Genomic DNA, 16,488 nt, shown 5'->3' on the forward strand with positions numbered 1-16,488 from the left:
CACCTGGCGCGGCCAGGCCCTGCGGCTCGGCACAGACACCTTCCGTCCGGCTCCGGGTAAGGTGTGCGAAGCGGGAGGTAAGACAGGGTAGCAGGGCAGGGACCGGTAAGAAGTTGAAGGGGCAAGGAGACCCACAGGTGGGATGCCTTGTCTAAATAAACAGCCACTTGTTTGCTAAGTGGAAAGCACTTACTCCTGGCAGTGCTACACAGAGGGATGCTAACATTTCCCATGGGTTTGAAAGGAGAAAAAGGGAAAACCGACAATGCTGGTACAGAAGGAATTGGTACAAGAGAATGCAATGAGACAAGTATAATTTAATTTATTTGTTTTTATTCTTCTTTTTCTCTCTCTGCATATTGTGTACATCCTGCTTCTCTTTTTAACATCCCACTGGTCTAAACTCATGTTTGTCTCTTTAAAACATTCCGCATATAGTTCTGCCTCAGATTTTGTTAGAATAAAGTTGCTCTTTATAATTTTTCTACTTCGTTCAAACTATATTCAACCATAGTTTGCCTTTCTCCTTTGGAGCTAACTATCTTGATGCTCTTGCAGTTGGATAGAAACCAAAGCTTGGTGTCCCATTATTCACCCTATCTGACAGATAATAAATCTGTAGGCTTGGGAGAGACACTCTGATTCCTCTGTTCTCAGTCTGCAAAATGAAGGTGTTAAAATGTCCCCTTTTTTCCCCCCCTTTTCACTTTAGATGCCAAATTCTTCAGAACAGGGGATTTTACACCTACTTGGTTAATCAATAGACACCAGTACAAAAATACAGACACCAGTAGAAATCTAAATTTATGTATCTTCATACCAAAATCATAGAATCATAGATGGTTTAGTCTGGGATCCCTCATAAAGTCTTAGCTACAAACTAACTCTTAGATGACCCAAACTCTTCTAAGTAGAAAACAGTCACTGAGTACTCTAAACACTACAGAAAAAAAACTGAATTACTAAAGAAATAACTGCCAAGTTAAGCAATTGTATAAGCTACAGTGCACTGGCTTCTAAACTAAAATAGGCCAGTTTGTTTCATACAGGCTTGCTACAGTATGACACCTGTGTACTGCTCAGGAATCAGAAGACCTGTTTAGAGTATGACATTAGATCTGGAGAAGCTCTTTCTCAGATTGAATAAGCTTCAATCATAGATTATGCCACTCAGCTGTTTATTTTGTAAAAGCATCTCCTCCTATCAGTGGGTACAGTTTCCAGGTGGGTTTGAAATAAACACACACTGAAATAATCCATACAAAGGAGCAGGAGCTGCTAATTGGCTGTTTAATCAGTCCTGGTTCTAGGACTTATTTTCAGCCACTGATTATGAGAAGGTGTCTTAGCAGGAAGGAGACAGCACAGAGTCCTTGTGCTGTGGATCCTTATCAGACAGGTAAATCTTCATCATTTTGGTACCTACAAAATAGGTAAATTATCATCCAGCAAATACCCTTCCTTAAAAAGTTCTTGGGTTTATAATTCTGCAGTATAATATATATACAGGTATTTTCATCTGTAGGGTACATATCAAACTTTTTCCTCTGCCATCTGAATAAATAGTGAGTGTTTTCACAGTTAGTAAAAATTTTTGGAGACAAGATTAAATGTCATAACAAGCCAAAATTGTCCCTTTGGATGGGTCAGCTGCAAACGTCTCAATGTCAAGTGGCAGGAGCTGCTTCTATCCATCTATCTTCTAGGGTGATTGACAGAAGCAGCCTTAACGAGTGTTCCAGGCTGAAAGTTACTGCTCTCACAACTAGCCCTGAGACCTAGCAGGAATATTCACAGCTAGGAAAGGATTAGCACCAGCTTTATTCACCCTCTTCTGGTAAGCACACGTGGTCTCTTCTGTGTCTCTGAGGCAACCTAGGTGCTATTGCACCTGTTAGTTATAAGGTATTAAATGTTGATTAATTTTATCAATACACATCCAGAAAGTGCTCCCTACAGCAGCACTATTATATCACAGATAAGTATCATTTCCATCACCTCTAAACAGTCCTGTCTCTTTATGATTTTTAAGATTCATAATTGATATTTCATTTCTTATTTCTCATATATATTATTAGAAGCATTTAATTTCTTTGGATAAGATCTGGTGAAGTCCTGAGGGAATATTTCATGTCTCTTGCAGATTATGTTTAAGGGATTTAACAGTGCTGGAAATTTCTCAGATTTCATATGAACTTGCCTGAACATAAGAAAAAAGGGAGACTTGGTCTGGGAGATGCTGCGTCCTTCAATACCTAAGGAAAACCCTCCCATCAGGTGTTCAGCAACTAGTTTGATAAGGCCTGAAATCAGTGCCTGAAACTTAATTTTGTTGAAAATCAAGACATATGGATACAAATTAGTGGTTGTGTTACCTTGGGAATGTTGATGAAAGAGCTTAACCCCATCTGATTTGTCTTTTCTTAGCAAGGCAATTTAATTTTCTACTGATAAGCCAGAGTTGGTGCTGATTTAAAATTCTTTACCAGTCTTTTTATTTATCAGTCTTCAGTTTCAGAACTTTTTTTATACAATTAACAGGGCCTTTAGCTTTGGTACACTCAAGGAAGCAGATAAAGACATAAACGTGAGTGTTACTTTCACAAAAAGATGTACTTGTGAAGTAAAAATGAAGAGGATGTCAGGTAATGCATCATTAAACAAAACCTCATTATCTAACAGTTGTGTAGCTGTCAAATCTCTTTCCCATGGCCTATTCATAGGAATTCCTGGGTAGTCTCTAACTTGATGAAACCACAGTCCAAATAAAATGCTGTTTTCTCTGAATTTTATACTGACTTCCTTTCTATAATAGATTATGGATCTCCGAACTGAACTGCAGTAATTTATATATATATATATATGGTCTAATATATATTGCTATGGTTGATGTTATAATACTGGCTTTAAAAGAATACAAAATTGCCACACTGCAACTTTGAAAATTTAGAAATAAAGTTTAATTTTCCAGTTGTGAAACTGAGGAAAAGTTTTACTCTGTTAAAAAGTAACTTGGTAGAAAATGTTAATCTATCGATAAACTACAGTAAATTATATTGCTATAATAAAAGTATAAATGAAAGAGATCAGTATAATATATGTTGTATTAAATAGTCATTATATTCTGGTTTTACAGTGTTGTTCATGTACTTCACAAGTATGTCTACTGCCCAGACTACTGATTGTCTACACTTGAGGGAGCAATGTATAAACGCTGCAAATGGATGTGAGAGTGTCTGGAATATTGCTGAAGATATCTGCAATATATCAGGTAATTCTTTATGGTGTACAAAGCTTTATTTCAAATTGCTGAATGGTTGCATACTCATAGTTTATCACAATATTGCTGTGGTGACTGAATGAAATCAGTAAGATTTCAAGGAGAAATACAGTCAACTTCTGAAATCTTAGACAATGGCCAATGCTATTTTCAGTAACAGTCCCCCTGTCTCTTCAAGAAGGTAATAAATAAAATTTCTGAATTGCGAAGAAAGTCAGAGCCTGAAACAAATCAAGAAGTCTGGATTCAGCAGAAGTTATGCTCTTGTGGGATTGTGTTAAACAAAGCCAGCATGCAGCTGGAAAAAAGTTCCAACCTTGCTTTCCATAATTCAGAGGGAGCTGACCTGCTCCCTCCCTGGAAGTGTTCAATGGCAGGTTGAATGGGGCTTTGAGTAACCTGATCTGGTGGGAAATGTCCCTGCCCATGGCAGAGGGCTTGTAACTAGATTATTATTAGGGTCCCTTCTATGATCTATGATCTCACATGATACCTAAAGCAGTGGGTAGTTGGTTGATTTTCAAATATTGTAAGGGAGATATTCTATATTCATTCAGTGACTAGTACCTATATGTCAGAGTGATTCACTTGCAGGGAGTGATTTTATGATAAAGTGACTCAACCTCCTTGAATTGCTAAACAAATTCTCACTTAAATGAAAGCAGAAAATCAGTCTCTGTCTCTGTTTATTGCACTTCCAAATCTTGGTGCATAATTTCCAAGTAAACTATATTCTAAATGAGGGAAGACCAGGTATTATAGATTTGACCTGAAACTCATCCTAATCTCTGTTGTCATTCAGAGGAAATGTTCTGTTATCTGAAGGTCTGTTATCTTCTTGAACAAATCTTGGATTTCAGTCACCATCTCTCTCTTTCTTTAAATGTCTCCAAGACCTTGCTCTTAAATGTTGAGTATTCACTTGCCAGGTGCTGTGAATATGGAAGGGAGAAGAAGAGTTCTAATGTCATTAGACTAAGCAAGTAATAATGTCTTTGTTGACTGATAATTGCCATGGACCTTGATCTGCCAAGGTTACATCAGTACTAGCAAGTAAAATGGGCCAAGGACTATTTTCTGGCCCTGAGTTCACCTGTCAAGGTGCAACACGTAATAAACAGCAACTAAACTGTCTTCCCCCTAAGCTGGCTGGACAAAACTGCCTTTTGGGAGTGAGTCCAGGCCCAAGCTATCTTTACAGCCTGGTGGGCTCAGTGCGGACCAGTTGCCATGCAGAAGTGCAACAGTATAGACAGTCACTATCATCGTAGCCCATACCTTGATCCTACTCATGAGAACAGCCAAGGTTTTTTGGGTTCATAACAGCCATTTCCAGCAACTTAATTACATAAGGCAGGTTCTCTGTCACTGGGAATCAGAGGTATCTGTATCTCCATGGAAACCTTCCTTTTCCATATATTGACATTATTTGAACAACACCAGCCATGTCCTGATGCCATAATCTATTTTGAGCTTCAGCTGCAGCAGAGTTGATGAAGTGAATGTCCTTCTGTCTCACTGTCAGGACCCAGCCTTGTGTTTGGACTGTGTAGGAAGCCAGGCAGCAGAAGATAGTGATTGACTTAATCCTGCAGTGTGAGCTACCTGAATGTCTCTGCCTGTCTGGTTTGCTGCAGAGATCTGAACCCAAGCATCCTAATTCACAGGACAGTATTCAAACTAATTAGAGCAGAAAATTCTCTGAGGGGTCCTTCTTAGTGTGTTCTGTTTCAGATACCTATCTGCTTTGCACAGAATGGCTGAATATATTTAAAAACTGACAAAGTAAATGAAAAATACATGACAACTTAATGGCTACAACAGTTCTCAAAGGAACTGGGTTTCAACTCCTGCTCTAATGTGTTCTTGAATATTTTATATGGGGTGGAACAGTTTCAAAAGATATGGTTGTTATCTGAAAAAAAAAATTGGAATATGCAGTACTTTCAGGCTCAAGATAGTGACCTAAGATGAGCTCTCTAGAACCAAACCTCTTCCCCAAATCTGAAGTTGAATTTGTTTCTCTCACATCATTCACAAAGGCTTTAGCACCAAGACTACTTGACATAAAGATCAGGTTTCATAATCTAGCCTATTTTTCATCATGCCCTGCAAACAGATGAAGTGGGCAAGCCTGATGACTCCCATGGTTTCCCCTTTCAGTTTGTTGCAATGTTCCATAATATGTGATTTCCGTCACTTATTTTCCTATGTGCTTCTTCACTGATATTAATGGTATTTGTGACTGGGTCAGAGAAGCCTGCTGCAAATAAACTCTTGTTGTAATTGCTTGTTTGGTTTTGCATTTGTATATTTCCTTAGGATAACAGCCTTTGGGAAACGCTCTCTGGTATTGCAGAGCACTCAGATATTGTACAGGGTCTAGGACAAATTACTCTAAATGAGGTTATTAGGTGCCATGACCCCAGAGTGTGTACACCTACAGTCACACAGCTGATGGTACCTAAATAGTGACAGAAAATCCACTAGCAGCATTATTAATAAGAATTATACTATACTGCCTGTCAAAAATACACATGCAAGATTAAAAACTTCATGGATGAGCTGTATGAATGGAAAAGACTCAGCAGGAGGATGTTAGTTGGAGGCAGCAGGTAATGGGGCAAATATTCCTTTTGCTAGCTTATTTATGAAAAACCTAACTGCAAAGGATAATTGTACTCTTAATCTGTGGTATGAGTTCCATAACTCAGTCCCTCAGACTGAAACCTCCAAATTAAACGTGCATTTTCAGGGCCTTCATCTTTTGTTCTTCAGAGCAAACCTGGGGGTACTCTCAAGATGACTGCCTAAGTCACTCCTTTCACTGTTGAACTGTCCATCATTGATCCCTTACTACTCCAGCAGCATTTTCAATTCTTCTTTCACTTCCCTTTCTGTGCCAGGGTATATTGGGAAAGAAAAAAAGGGGCAACAGAGTGGGGAGGAGGGGGGTTGAGGTAGGAGTGGTGTATGTTTGAAAGCATCCATGAGACACGTGCCAGATGAGGATGAAAAAGACTGAAATATTTATTTTTTATGTAATCAGAAGTTTTTATTTGAGAATGTGAGAAATGTTTCATCACTGCAGAATTGAGATTTTAAGGCATTTTTTGGACTTTGCTGTTGGTTTTCGGGTTTGGTTTTGTTGGGACTTTTCTTTTAATTCAATGATCTAAAAAAGAGAGAAATTTCTGAGCTTTGATTTAACCATGAGTATACATTTTCTTAATTTTTAAGAACTGGAAACATCTGGGTTCAGAAGAAAAAAAATCTCAGATTCCTCAAATACTAAAGAAACACTTTTAAAATTAGATTTGGAAGTAAGATTTATTTTTCTTAGAGAAACAGGATCATTGAGGTTGGATGGGATCTCTGGAGATCTATTCCAATACCACTGGTCAGGTATTTTTAACTGCAGGCTCTCTTCTAGGACTGTGTCCAGTTGGATTTTGAATATCTCCCATGAAAGAAGCATTAAAACTACTCTGGGTAACCACTTCTGTTGTTAGAGGACCCAGAAAGATTTTTCTGACCTTGAAATGGAATTTTTTATAAACCAGTTTGTTCTTCTTGTCCTGTCACTGGATACTACTGAGGAGTCTGTCCCTGCTTTACTCAACCCCCTTCCATCAGGGATTTATACACACAGATACATGCATATGATGCCCTTGAGCCTTCTCTCCTCCAGCCTGAACAACTCCAACTCCCAGCTTTCACTCGTAAGACAGATGCTCCAGTCCATTAATCACATTTGTGGCACTTTTCAGGACCCACTCCAGTATGCCTGTATTTCTCTTGTCCTCAGGAGCTCAGTACTGGGCACAGCACTTCAGATGTGATCTTACCAGTGCTAGAGAGCAAAACCCAGTAATTTTCTCTGTAGTCTTCAGATGCAATTCCCACTGAGATGACTGAAGACCTGGTTGTGCAAGAACAGACATTATAACCCTTGAAGTGTCAGCTCCTACTCTGTCTTGCTTCTAACTGTGGTCCCACATATATAAATTATGTACATATTAGTTAAAAAAAAAAAAAAATAAGAAATTAATAATGGCTGCTAAGCATTAGGTCAGAGAGCATTTTTTTGTAAATGCCTTGGAAGCACACGTATGAGCTAAAATATATTACCTAGAACTAATCAATGACAAAGCAACAGTAATTGAAAACCAGCAATAAAATATTTTCCACTGTTCATCACAGCTGAATCAACACAGTGCACAAACAGCCCATTACTGATAATAGGTTATTTCTACACAGCTTTCAAGAGGCCAGGCCAGTGAACCCCATAAATCTGATGTGCTTCCTGATTCTGTCTATGCCCTTTGTATGTGAATAACCCTACAACCTACAGCTCACCTCCTGCTTGTCAACTCATGTGGTTCAGTGCAGTGTGTTCACAGCACATGAGGCCACTCTGAACATGGCCCCTGTACCTGCCTCCTCTCCACAGCTTGTCAGTGCCATGAAGATAGATGAGCTAAGGGAGGCTGGTGTGCTGCATGAAATACATTGAAATTCGTATTTCCTTTCCTCCTACCTGTACTTATATCCACTCTTGAAGTATCTTCAGGACCTTGAAGAAGTCAGTCATAAATTAGATAATTTTTACACCAGCCCCTCCTGATCTTTGTTGTTCTTTTTATGGCCCTGGAGTTTGTCCTGCAATTGTCTCCTGAAATACTTTTACTAACCCTTACTCACTTGATAAAATATGGAGTAGAATATCTACCCACCCACTTCCATGGGCATCTGTAATTCCCATGTCATCACGTACTTTCCACCCTATCTTTATGGTCAGGCAGTGTCCTGTGTTTATGATCTTCAGTAGCTCCTATCGGAAAATGAAAAAATGTGAGCGATAAGGGTCAGAGTCATGCTCAGCTTCTAAAAATGCAGAAGTCAAGTTGGGGATGGGGTTAGAGAGATAAAGGCAAGCCTAGGCACCATGACCTCCTCCTTTGGTGATACAGGAGCTGAAGTGGGAGCAGAGGCTGGGAGTATTTTAATACGTCCTCAAACCCTTCTTAGTCAGCAACAGCAACCAGAGAAAAGGCAGTGCAGATAGTGCATGATAAAGGATTTTGGGGTGCCAGGATAGGGATGTGCACTTGGGAACAGCTAATACTCATTCCTTCAGGCACAGGCAAAATGCACTATTTCCCCTTGCAGGCCTTTGCCTAGACAGCCTTCTGCTGCTATTTGTGTCAACAATATATAAACAACATTAAAGCTCTATTCACATTAAAGCTTGTTGGTGGCAGCAATGACATATGGCTTCTGTCTTTGCAGTTTTAGCAGAGTGCTCAGTCTCTGCTGCTCTGTACTAGTCACCTGGGAAGCAGCAAGGCAGGAAGCCAGACATCCCTGTTGACAGGGTGGGGACAATAGCATCTGTGCTCAGTAGATTAAAACCAGTTCTGCTGCCCCAGGACCAGCCTGGATCTTGTGAGCCACATACTTCTTATGCTACATATTGTGTGATATTTTACATCCATGAAGCAAAGAGAGGAAATGTGCTGGTTTGATGAGCTCTGTAACTCTATTGGCAAGGTAGACTATGGTTCTCACTAAACTGAACTCTCTTAAATGGCATTAAACTGCTTCTTATGTAACTTTCTCAAGTAACTTGTAACTTTCTTCAGCAACAATAAGTAACAAAAGACTTTAAAAACCTTTAGGTCATAGAGGAGTGATTGGTTTATCTTGGGCCACAAATTAATATATGTTCTTTATTTTTGCTACACATGCAAGGAAAATACAATCTGTATTTTTTTGCCTGTAAAAGTGTCTCCACCATTGAGTCCAAGAGCACACACAAACAGGCTTGAACCTGATTTGGCAAACTAAGCATTTTTCAATGTTAACTTCTGTCTTATTTTTATTATATATACATAAAAAAAATAAAATAAAATCAGAATTGGACTACTTCAGATTTGTTGTCATTGCCTAACTTAGGGTAACAGTCCAAGACATATCCAAATGGCCAGACATTTGTTGGCTCATGCTATCCTCACATGGTGGAGGGATCTGAACTGGAGCTGACATCTCTTAGCGTGGGGTTAACATCATTCTTATCATAGGAATGTGCTCGTCCTCCTACATTCCCTCTCCTACTCTGTTATGTGGCAGTACCTTAGTCTGCACTGGCAATTCCTGTCCCTGAACCAGGAAACTCATTTCTATGCGGGACTGAGTTGAATGTTTCAGTGCCTCAGTTCAGGATGTGCCCCTCAATTTCTGTGCAAGTTTTTAGTTGGGTCTCTGTGCCTCATCTACCTAGAATAGAAGGTATAAGTTTAATGTTTTCTGTACTTTGGAAATGAGAACAGAAATAGACATTCCAGGGATGGATCAGATTGAATAAAATAAATAAATATCATGCCCACAACTTTATTATATCACTCTGGATATTATTTTAAATTTGCAAATTATGCCAGGTTTACTTCTGTCTACTCTTGGCAAAACCTATTAGTTTTGTGCTTCAATCAAATAGTTTTATGTAACCGTATCCCTTAAGCATTCATAAACATTAACAGCATTATAATTTTAATGGTAAGTTTTAGGTAATAGATGCAAGGCAGAAGATACTATTGGATGTAACAAAATCATCCAGATCCTGGCTGACAAATACCCAGAATTTAAAAACTGTGTCTGCACTACAGACGATTTCTGTAGCATCAAGACTTTGCTTGGCAAACAGTGCAGCATTGATAAAGGTAATAAGTATAAAGTTTAATTGTGAAGAACAAAAAGAAATACTGTTTTGTAACCCTAATTTTAACTGGGCTCAAGTTTAATTGCATATTTTTTCAATCTGATAATTCCCCCCTAAAAAACATTTTTAGTCTTTTCTATGATATTCTCCCATCAACATGGATTTGAAAACAATACCATGTCTGCTTTAACTTAAAACCGATAAAAGGGATGTGAAAAATTAAAATGGTTTTTAAATCTCTTGCTAAATCCAATGGAAAACAACAGTGAAAATACTGTGTGTGTTGAGGGTTACTTGTAGCCCTAGGAGACTTGGGCACCACTGGATCTATGTTATGTATAGAGAGCCACACCCAGTCACCCTGTGAATGGGATTGTTGGGGAACAGGGATGCATAGTTGTGTGGTTGTGTCACATTGTGTCACAAAAACATCTTCACTACATCCAGGAGTGGTTACTGGATGTGTAAACACAGTTACTGCATACAAAGTGGTACTTTGTGATATATAAAGTGCAACCTTTAAAAAATTCTTCTAGTCAATGGGCCTAGATCCTTTACATGTATTTTTTTATTATCCTGAGAACTCCTTTTCCTTCAGAAAACCTATATCTATTCTTGAAAATTACTTGTTACTTGAAAGGATCAGAGATTCTGATCCAATATCTCCTGGATTAATGATTAGCAAAGCTGACATAAGTAAAATCAGCCAGAGAATGAAAGTCTGGAGAGTGTGCCCCAAGGCTGATTTCCAGCTCTGATCCATCACTCCTCACTGGCACCAGTCAGCGTGCATCACATAGTACTAGCATATATGGTTTTATTGCAGAGGATATAATAATATCTTGATCCATTACCCCTTGATCCAAACAAGAGTGAGTATCTAAAACCTGACATTGATGTCATTGGAACAGTTGCTTTTGCTTCCAGCTAAATGAAGTAATTTTGTATTTTTTGCTGATTGAGATTACATTTCTCACCAGTAGAGCAAAAGTTTGGATGGAGTTACACTAGTATTTGTTTTACCTACACATGATAGCTTATGGCTTTGGCACATACTGTAAGGAGTAATTCTCCCTGTCAGTCTTAAATGGTTATTTTAGGTAATGAATTAACTATCTTCTGGAACTGTCATGCTCTTTTTACAAATCAGGTGTTGAATTAAGGTGGCAATCCATGATATAACCAATCTTTAGATGGTTAAGATCATGTGAGATGAATCCCTTTATGCAGCAATTTTAGTGAGGGTTTCTTGTATTGCTGTTAGCAGCAAAGTTGTTAAAGTGGACTGCATTGTCCAGCTATCAGGAGACAGTAAGCATGAGGAAGTGTTCTTAGTCTGTAAGACTACAAAATTATGTATTTATGTACATCTTAGAATGAAAATAGGGCTGTTTAATTGAATTTATTACATTAAGACAACTACTCTATTCTTGAGTTTGTTTTGAGCTGGCTAGTGATGATACTTCATCGTCTATTTGATTTATATCTCTGCTTGTACCTGTATGTACAGAATACGTGGAAACTTCCTCAAGATCAGGTATGGAACTGAGTTTTAGGCAACACAGAACCCCAAAGACCAAAGCCACCCAGAAGCATTATGGAATGACTGCAGTATTGCAAAACAACGCTGTCGAGGAGACCCTTACTATTTTCTAGTGTCTAAGAGCTTCCAATGAGTGTGCCAGGCAGACACAGCAAAATGCAGGTTCCAATGGTCAACCAAGAATGTTTGTCAGTGTGGAAAGAACTGAGAAAAACAGTGCTGGGAGAGTGTAAGTGCTCAGAGCCACTTCAGATGAGATGTGTGAAAATATGGAAGGGAATGTTTAACAACCCTTGTTTACGGTACTCCAAAGACAGCCAAGCTTCAGCAGTGAGTGAATAGGATGATGGTGACCATCATGATGCTGATGTTGATGATGAGAAAAATCAAGACACTGGCACAGGTTAGCGGTATTCCAGCAGTTTGAATGCTTTCATACGTACAGTACTGTTCAGATCTGCAAAAAAATTTCTTAATAATTTGTAGTTTCCATTTGAAATGTGGTAGTTTTAAGAGCCTTATTTAGATGCAAATGAATAATCTGATAGCAAAAAGGTAGCCTGAGTACTATGTGTTAATTTCATAGAATCAAAGGATATCTTGGGTTGGAAGGGACCTCTAAAGATCATCTAGTCCAATTCCTTGACAATAGGCAGGGACATCTTCAGCTAGAACAGATTGCTCAGAGGCCCATCTGGCCTGACCTTGAATGCCTCCAGGGATGGGGCCCTCACCACCTCTCTAGGCAACCCATTCCTGTGATCCACCACCCTCAAATTAAATAACTTTTTTCTAATGTCCAAACTAAATCTACCCTTTTCTAGCTTAAAATCCAAACAATCTGATCCAATCTGATACAAATCTGATAGAAACTGATCCAAATCAGTCCCTTCTTTTATTACACTATAACTAGAATCAATATAAGACCAATAAAAACAATTTTCTAATGGCAAGAATTGTCTGCCTGCCTTGACTTTAGATAATGACAAAGAGTTGAGCTTGAAAACTGGCTGCACTGATGCCTCTGGCCTTTATTTATTTACAGGGAACCTGACCTTATACTGACTGCACTGAGAAGCTCTAAAGATCCTTCCTGTGCTCATAGGATCTATAATTATCTAGAGAATGTTATCAGCAGCCATTGATAAACTGTGTTTTCACCCCAAAACTTGTGAATGTATGTAACAATGCTTTTAGAGTTTATTAATAAGCTGACATCCCATTTGGTCAAGTTAATACATTTTATTCTTGTTTATTTCTGCTACTGGCACTATGCCAGCAACACAGCCTATGCTTATGAGTTAAAAACTGAGCAAAGACATGATTTACCACTTACCATCTCTTCTTGTTTTAGACACTATCAGTATGGAAGCAAAATTACAATGGAGTTTATCTGCCCTCACCAAACAGGGTAAGTTTGAATTTACTTATGAATCCTAGTAACTGGTTTTATCTCTGTTTGCAGATAGTGTACCATGTATCTTGAGATTAAAATTAATAGTTTTCATTCAAATTACTGAAGAGCAGAGTCAACAGATCCAACATATTTTCAGTTAAGCTACCGAGTAAATAAGAATCTAAAAATGTCAGGTAACAATTTATCTAGGTCTTTTTGGGATAGTTTTAAAACCATAGAAATTACATTTCTATTCTATTCTCCATCAGTTATGTAGCCTAGCATAAGACTGCATGCTGGAGATTTCAGCAGTTTCAGGTATCCAGTAACTTCCAGAAACTGCCACATGCTATGAAGAAGCTGCCATCTTGCCAGTTTTCACTTTCTTCTCCCTCAGTTACCTGGCAGGGGCAAAAACTTGCAGGACGTTTTCTTATGAGGCCCAAACAGCTGAAGGGAGAAATATGAAGAACACACAATGGGATTAAAACAGGAACACTAGAAGAGCTTTTAGGACTCAAACTTGTTTTTAATGGGAATATTACAGGCAGGGTAATATGCCAAGCATCACTTAGGCTTTCATGTGATTTAATTTTAAAAACTGTTGTTCTTTTTAGCATACACAGCAGACAGAACCTGTTTGGATGTGAACAAGGAGTGTGTTGAAGATGCAGTATGTAACAAACAGTTGTCCCTGTACCTTAAGGTTTGCTCAGTAAATAAGAAGTGCAACATGGAAGAATGTCAAGCAGCCATAAGGTTCTTCTATCAAAACATGCCTTTTGAAGTTGCCCAAATTATGACATTTTGTGATTGTCCCCAGCCTGATGAATCCTGCCACAGAGCCAAAGAACTGCTCCATGGCAAGCCCTGTGCGGTTTCTGCAGTTCCACCCCCATCATGCCTGAATGTAATTCACATGTGTGAAGAGAATGAATTGTGCAGGTAATTAGAAGAAACATTTTGCTTAGTAATGTGCCTGTGAATAAGGATTTGATCCAATAATTTTTATATATATGCCATATATAGCATCTATAGCCAAAAAAGATTCCTCACTGTGTGTATTGTATATTACTGCTTGTACTTCACATCTTCACAGGTGTCTGCATCAGCCATGGCAATGCCACAAGTAATTCCACAAGTAAACTGAAAGTTTTCATTTTTTGAAAGGTCTAGAATCTGATGTGGACTTTGCTGCTGCCTTTTTCTTGACTCTTAACACTATTTCCGCCGCACAAACTATGCTGTTACATGTTTTCATTACTGTCTTCTTCAGATAACACCTACCAGCCTGCATCTTTGCCCTCCAGCAGTTTGCACAAATTGTGCAGCAGACCAGACCAAGTTTGTTTGGCTAAAGTAATTACCTCTTCCACCACAGAGCCTGACCCTTTGTACCCAAAGACCCTACAGTCAAATTGACCTCTTCAGAAAACTTACCTAAGTATTTTCATCTCAAATCTATCAATACTTGAAAAAAGTTTTCCTGAAACATGCACAGACCACCAAACTCATGAAGAATAACACTTTCTAGATTTTACTTGATTTTAGAAAACATGCAACAGGATTAGCCCATATTCATAGTTCTACTTAATTGCCACCATTTGTGGATGGTCAACTGGTCAACTTCGGTTTTCAGTGTATTCACCCTTGTGGATCCGACCTGAATTTTACCTTACAGCTGTGCTCAAAGTAACCTTCATTCAACAAACCAGCAGGCCAAGAGACTTTTTCAGTTCTGTGCAAGCTATTCAGATTGATGTCAGTGGGAATTGCCCCTTTTTATGTCAAGAAGAATTGGGCTACAAATGTATGTCTGTGAATGTGCATGTGCACACATGTAATATCATAATGGAGATGTGTTGAATTACCCATTATTTTGGGAACATTAATGTTTCCTGGCACTGACAAGACGTGATTATAATTAGCAAAATTAGTCTGTGAATTATGGCTAGCCATATCTGTAAACAATGAGATGAATAAAAATGAATCCATTAGCACAGAAGTGGCATCTGCTTTGAAGCCTTTGGTTGTATAATGAAAATATTTACAATAATATCCTAGCTGGTATAGTAACAGCCCATGTTTTTCCATGTAACTTGCTTGTTACAACTACAAAGTATCAACATTAAATTAACAGCCTAATTTTATTATTAAGGAAATAATGCTTAAATATATTAAGGTACATTATACAAAAACAGCTTACCTTTATCATCCACTAACATTAATATAAGCACTAAATTCGTTTCTAATTAAAGTCTACAGATTTCTTTGTTAACTTTTAATATATGTTTTCTATTAGTACATTAAAAGCCAATTTTATTCTATTTGAAGAGCAAACAAACTGAAATAATATTGAACTGGGAAAGAAGTTAATTATTCTCATACCTTATCTCTGTTAGGAATTACTCTCTAAGGTCAACTGCGTTACTTCAAATTTTTCCTGAGTCTTGGACATTTTGTATTTTATTAGCATTTACAAGGAGCAGGGGTTAGCAGTGGATGTAGATTATTTTATGTTGAATATTCATTATTCCTTCACACTGCCCAACAAACTGATCCACTGGAACGACATCTGTTTTGGTTTCATTGTGATAACTGGTCTAACTCCTCTATCTGCATTTCTTCTCTGAGGATCTGAAACTGTTAGTATTCATACTGATGTTTGTTGGACCCTGGGGAAATCTCCACAGGCACTGATTAGAAATGCAGTTGTCTTTCTTGAAAACTTTTTCAGTTTTACTTTTTTTACTTTTCCTCAAATTACTAATTTGCAGATCTCACTCAAACCGAATAGGTGCAAATCAAAGCAGAATTTAGTCCAGTTGTCAGAGAATATTGTGATTATTAAGACTTAGGTGGTACCTTGGGAATACACAGTCATTGTATATTTATTTTTTTCCCCCCAACAGAAAAAAATACAAAACTTTTCATTCAAAGTGTTGGAGACATGTGACAAAAAAATGCTACAATGATGAAGCTTGTCTTGAAACTTTAACCAAGGGTGACCTGCCGTGTTCTGCAAATGCTGCTTGCAAAGCAGCCTACGTCGGCAGCTGGGGCACAGCCCTGCGCATGGAGTGCACCTGTCAGAACCTCCCCCCCGCGGAGCAGTCCTTGTGCAAGCTCTTCCACCACATGCTTCACAGCAAATCCTGCTTCAGCGAGTTACGTGAGTAACACATAATGTTTGAAAGAATGATTAAAGAGTATTAAAATGATGACTTACAACAAATCTTTACTGTACCTTTGCTACCACTGATTTCACCAAGATTTATATCTGCTTTTTTAAAAATTATGGAATTATTTGGATTGGAAAGGACCTTAAAGATAATCTAGTTCCAACCCCCTGCATGGGCAGGGACACCTTCCACTAGATCAGGTTGCTCAAAACCAACCTTGCCTTGAACACTTCCGAGGAATGGGCGTCCACAACTCCCGTGGGCAACCTGTTCTAGTCCCTCACCAACTGCACAGGAAATATTTTATTTCTTAACATCTAATCTAAATCTACCCTCTTTCAGCTTAAAACTGTCCACCTTTGTCCTATC

General features: G+C 38.4%; 1 protein-coding gene across 1 annotated transcript in view; it reads left to right on the top strand.

The window, feature by feature from the left end:
* The window catches only part of GFRAL (GDNF family receptor alpha like), a 20,523-nt gene extending 4,406 nt beyond the window's left edge, over positions 1 to 16,117 (top strand). The window contains exons 2-6 of the mRNA XM_009999269.1: positions 3,137 to 3,271; positions 9,847 to 9,999; positions 12,896 to 12,952; positions 13,555 to 13,882; positions 15,850 to 16,117. Coding sequence (XP_009997571.1) covers positions 3,137 to 3,271; positions 9,847 to 9,999; positions 12,896 to 12,952; positions 13,555 to 13,882; positions 15,850 to 16,117 — 941 coding nt within the window. The remainder of the gene's footprint in view (positions 1 to 3,136; positions 3,272 to 9,846; positions 10,000 to 12,895; positions 12,953 to 13,554; positions 13,883 to 15,849) is intronic.
* The last annotated feature ends 371 nt before the right edge of the window (positions 16,118 to 16,488 follow it).

Source organism: Chaetura pelagica, unplaced genomic scaffold (genome assembly GCF_000747805.2).
Source record: "Chaetura pelagica isolate M959 unplaced genomic scaffold, ChaPel_1.0 scaffold90, whole genome shotgun sequence".
Lineage (NCBI taxonomy): Eukaryota > Metazoa > Chordata > Aves > Apodiformes > Apodidae > Chaetura > Chaetura pelagica.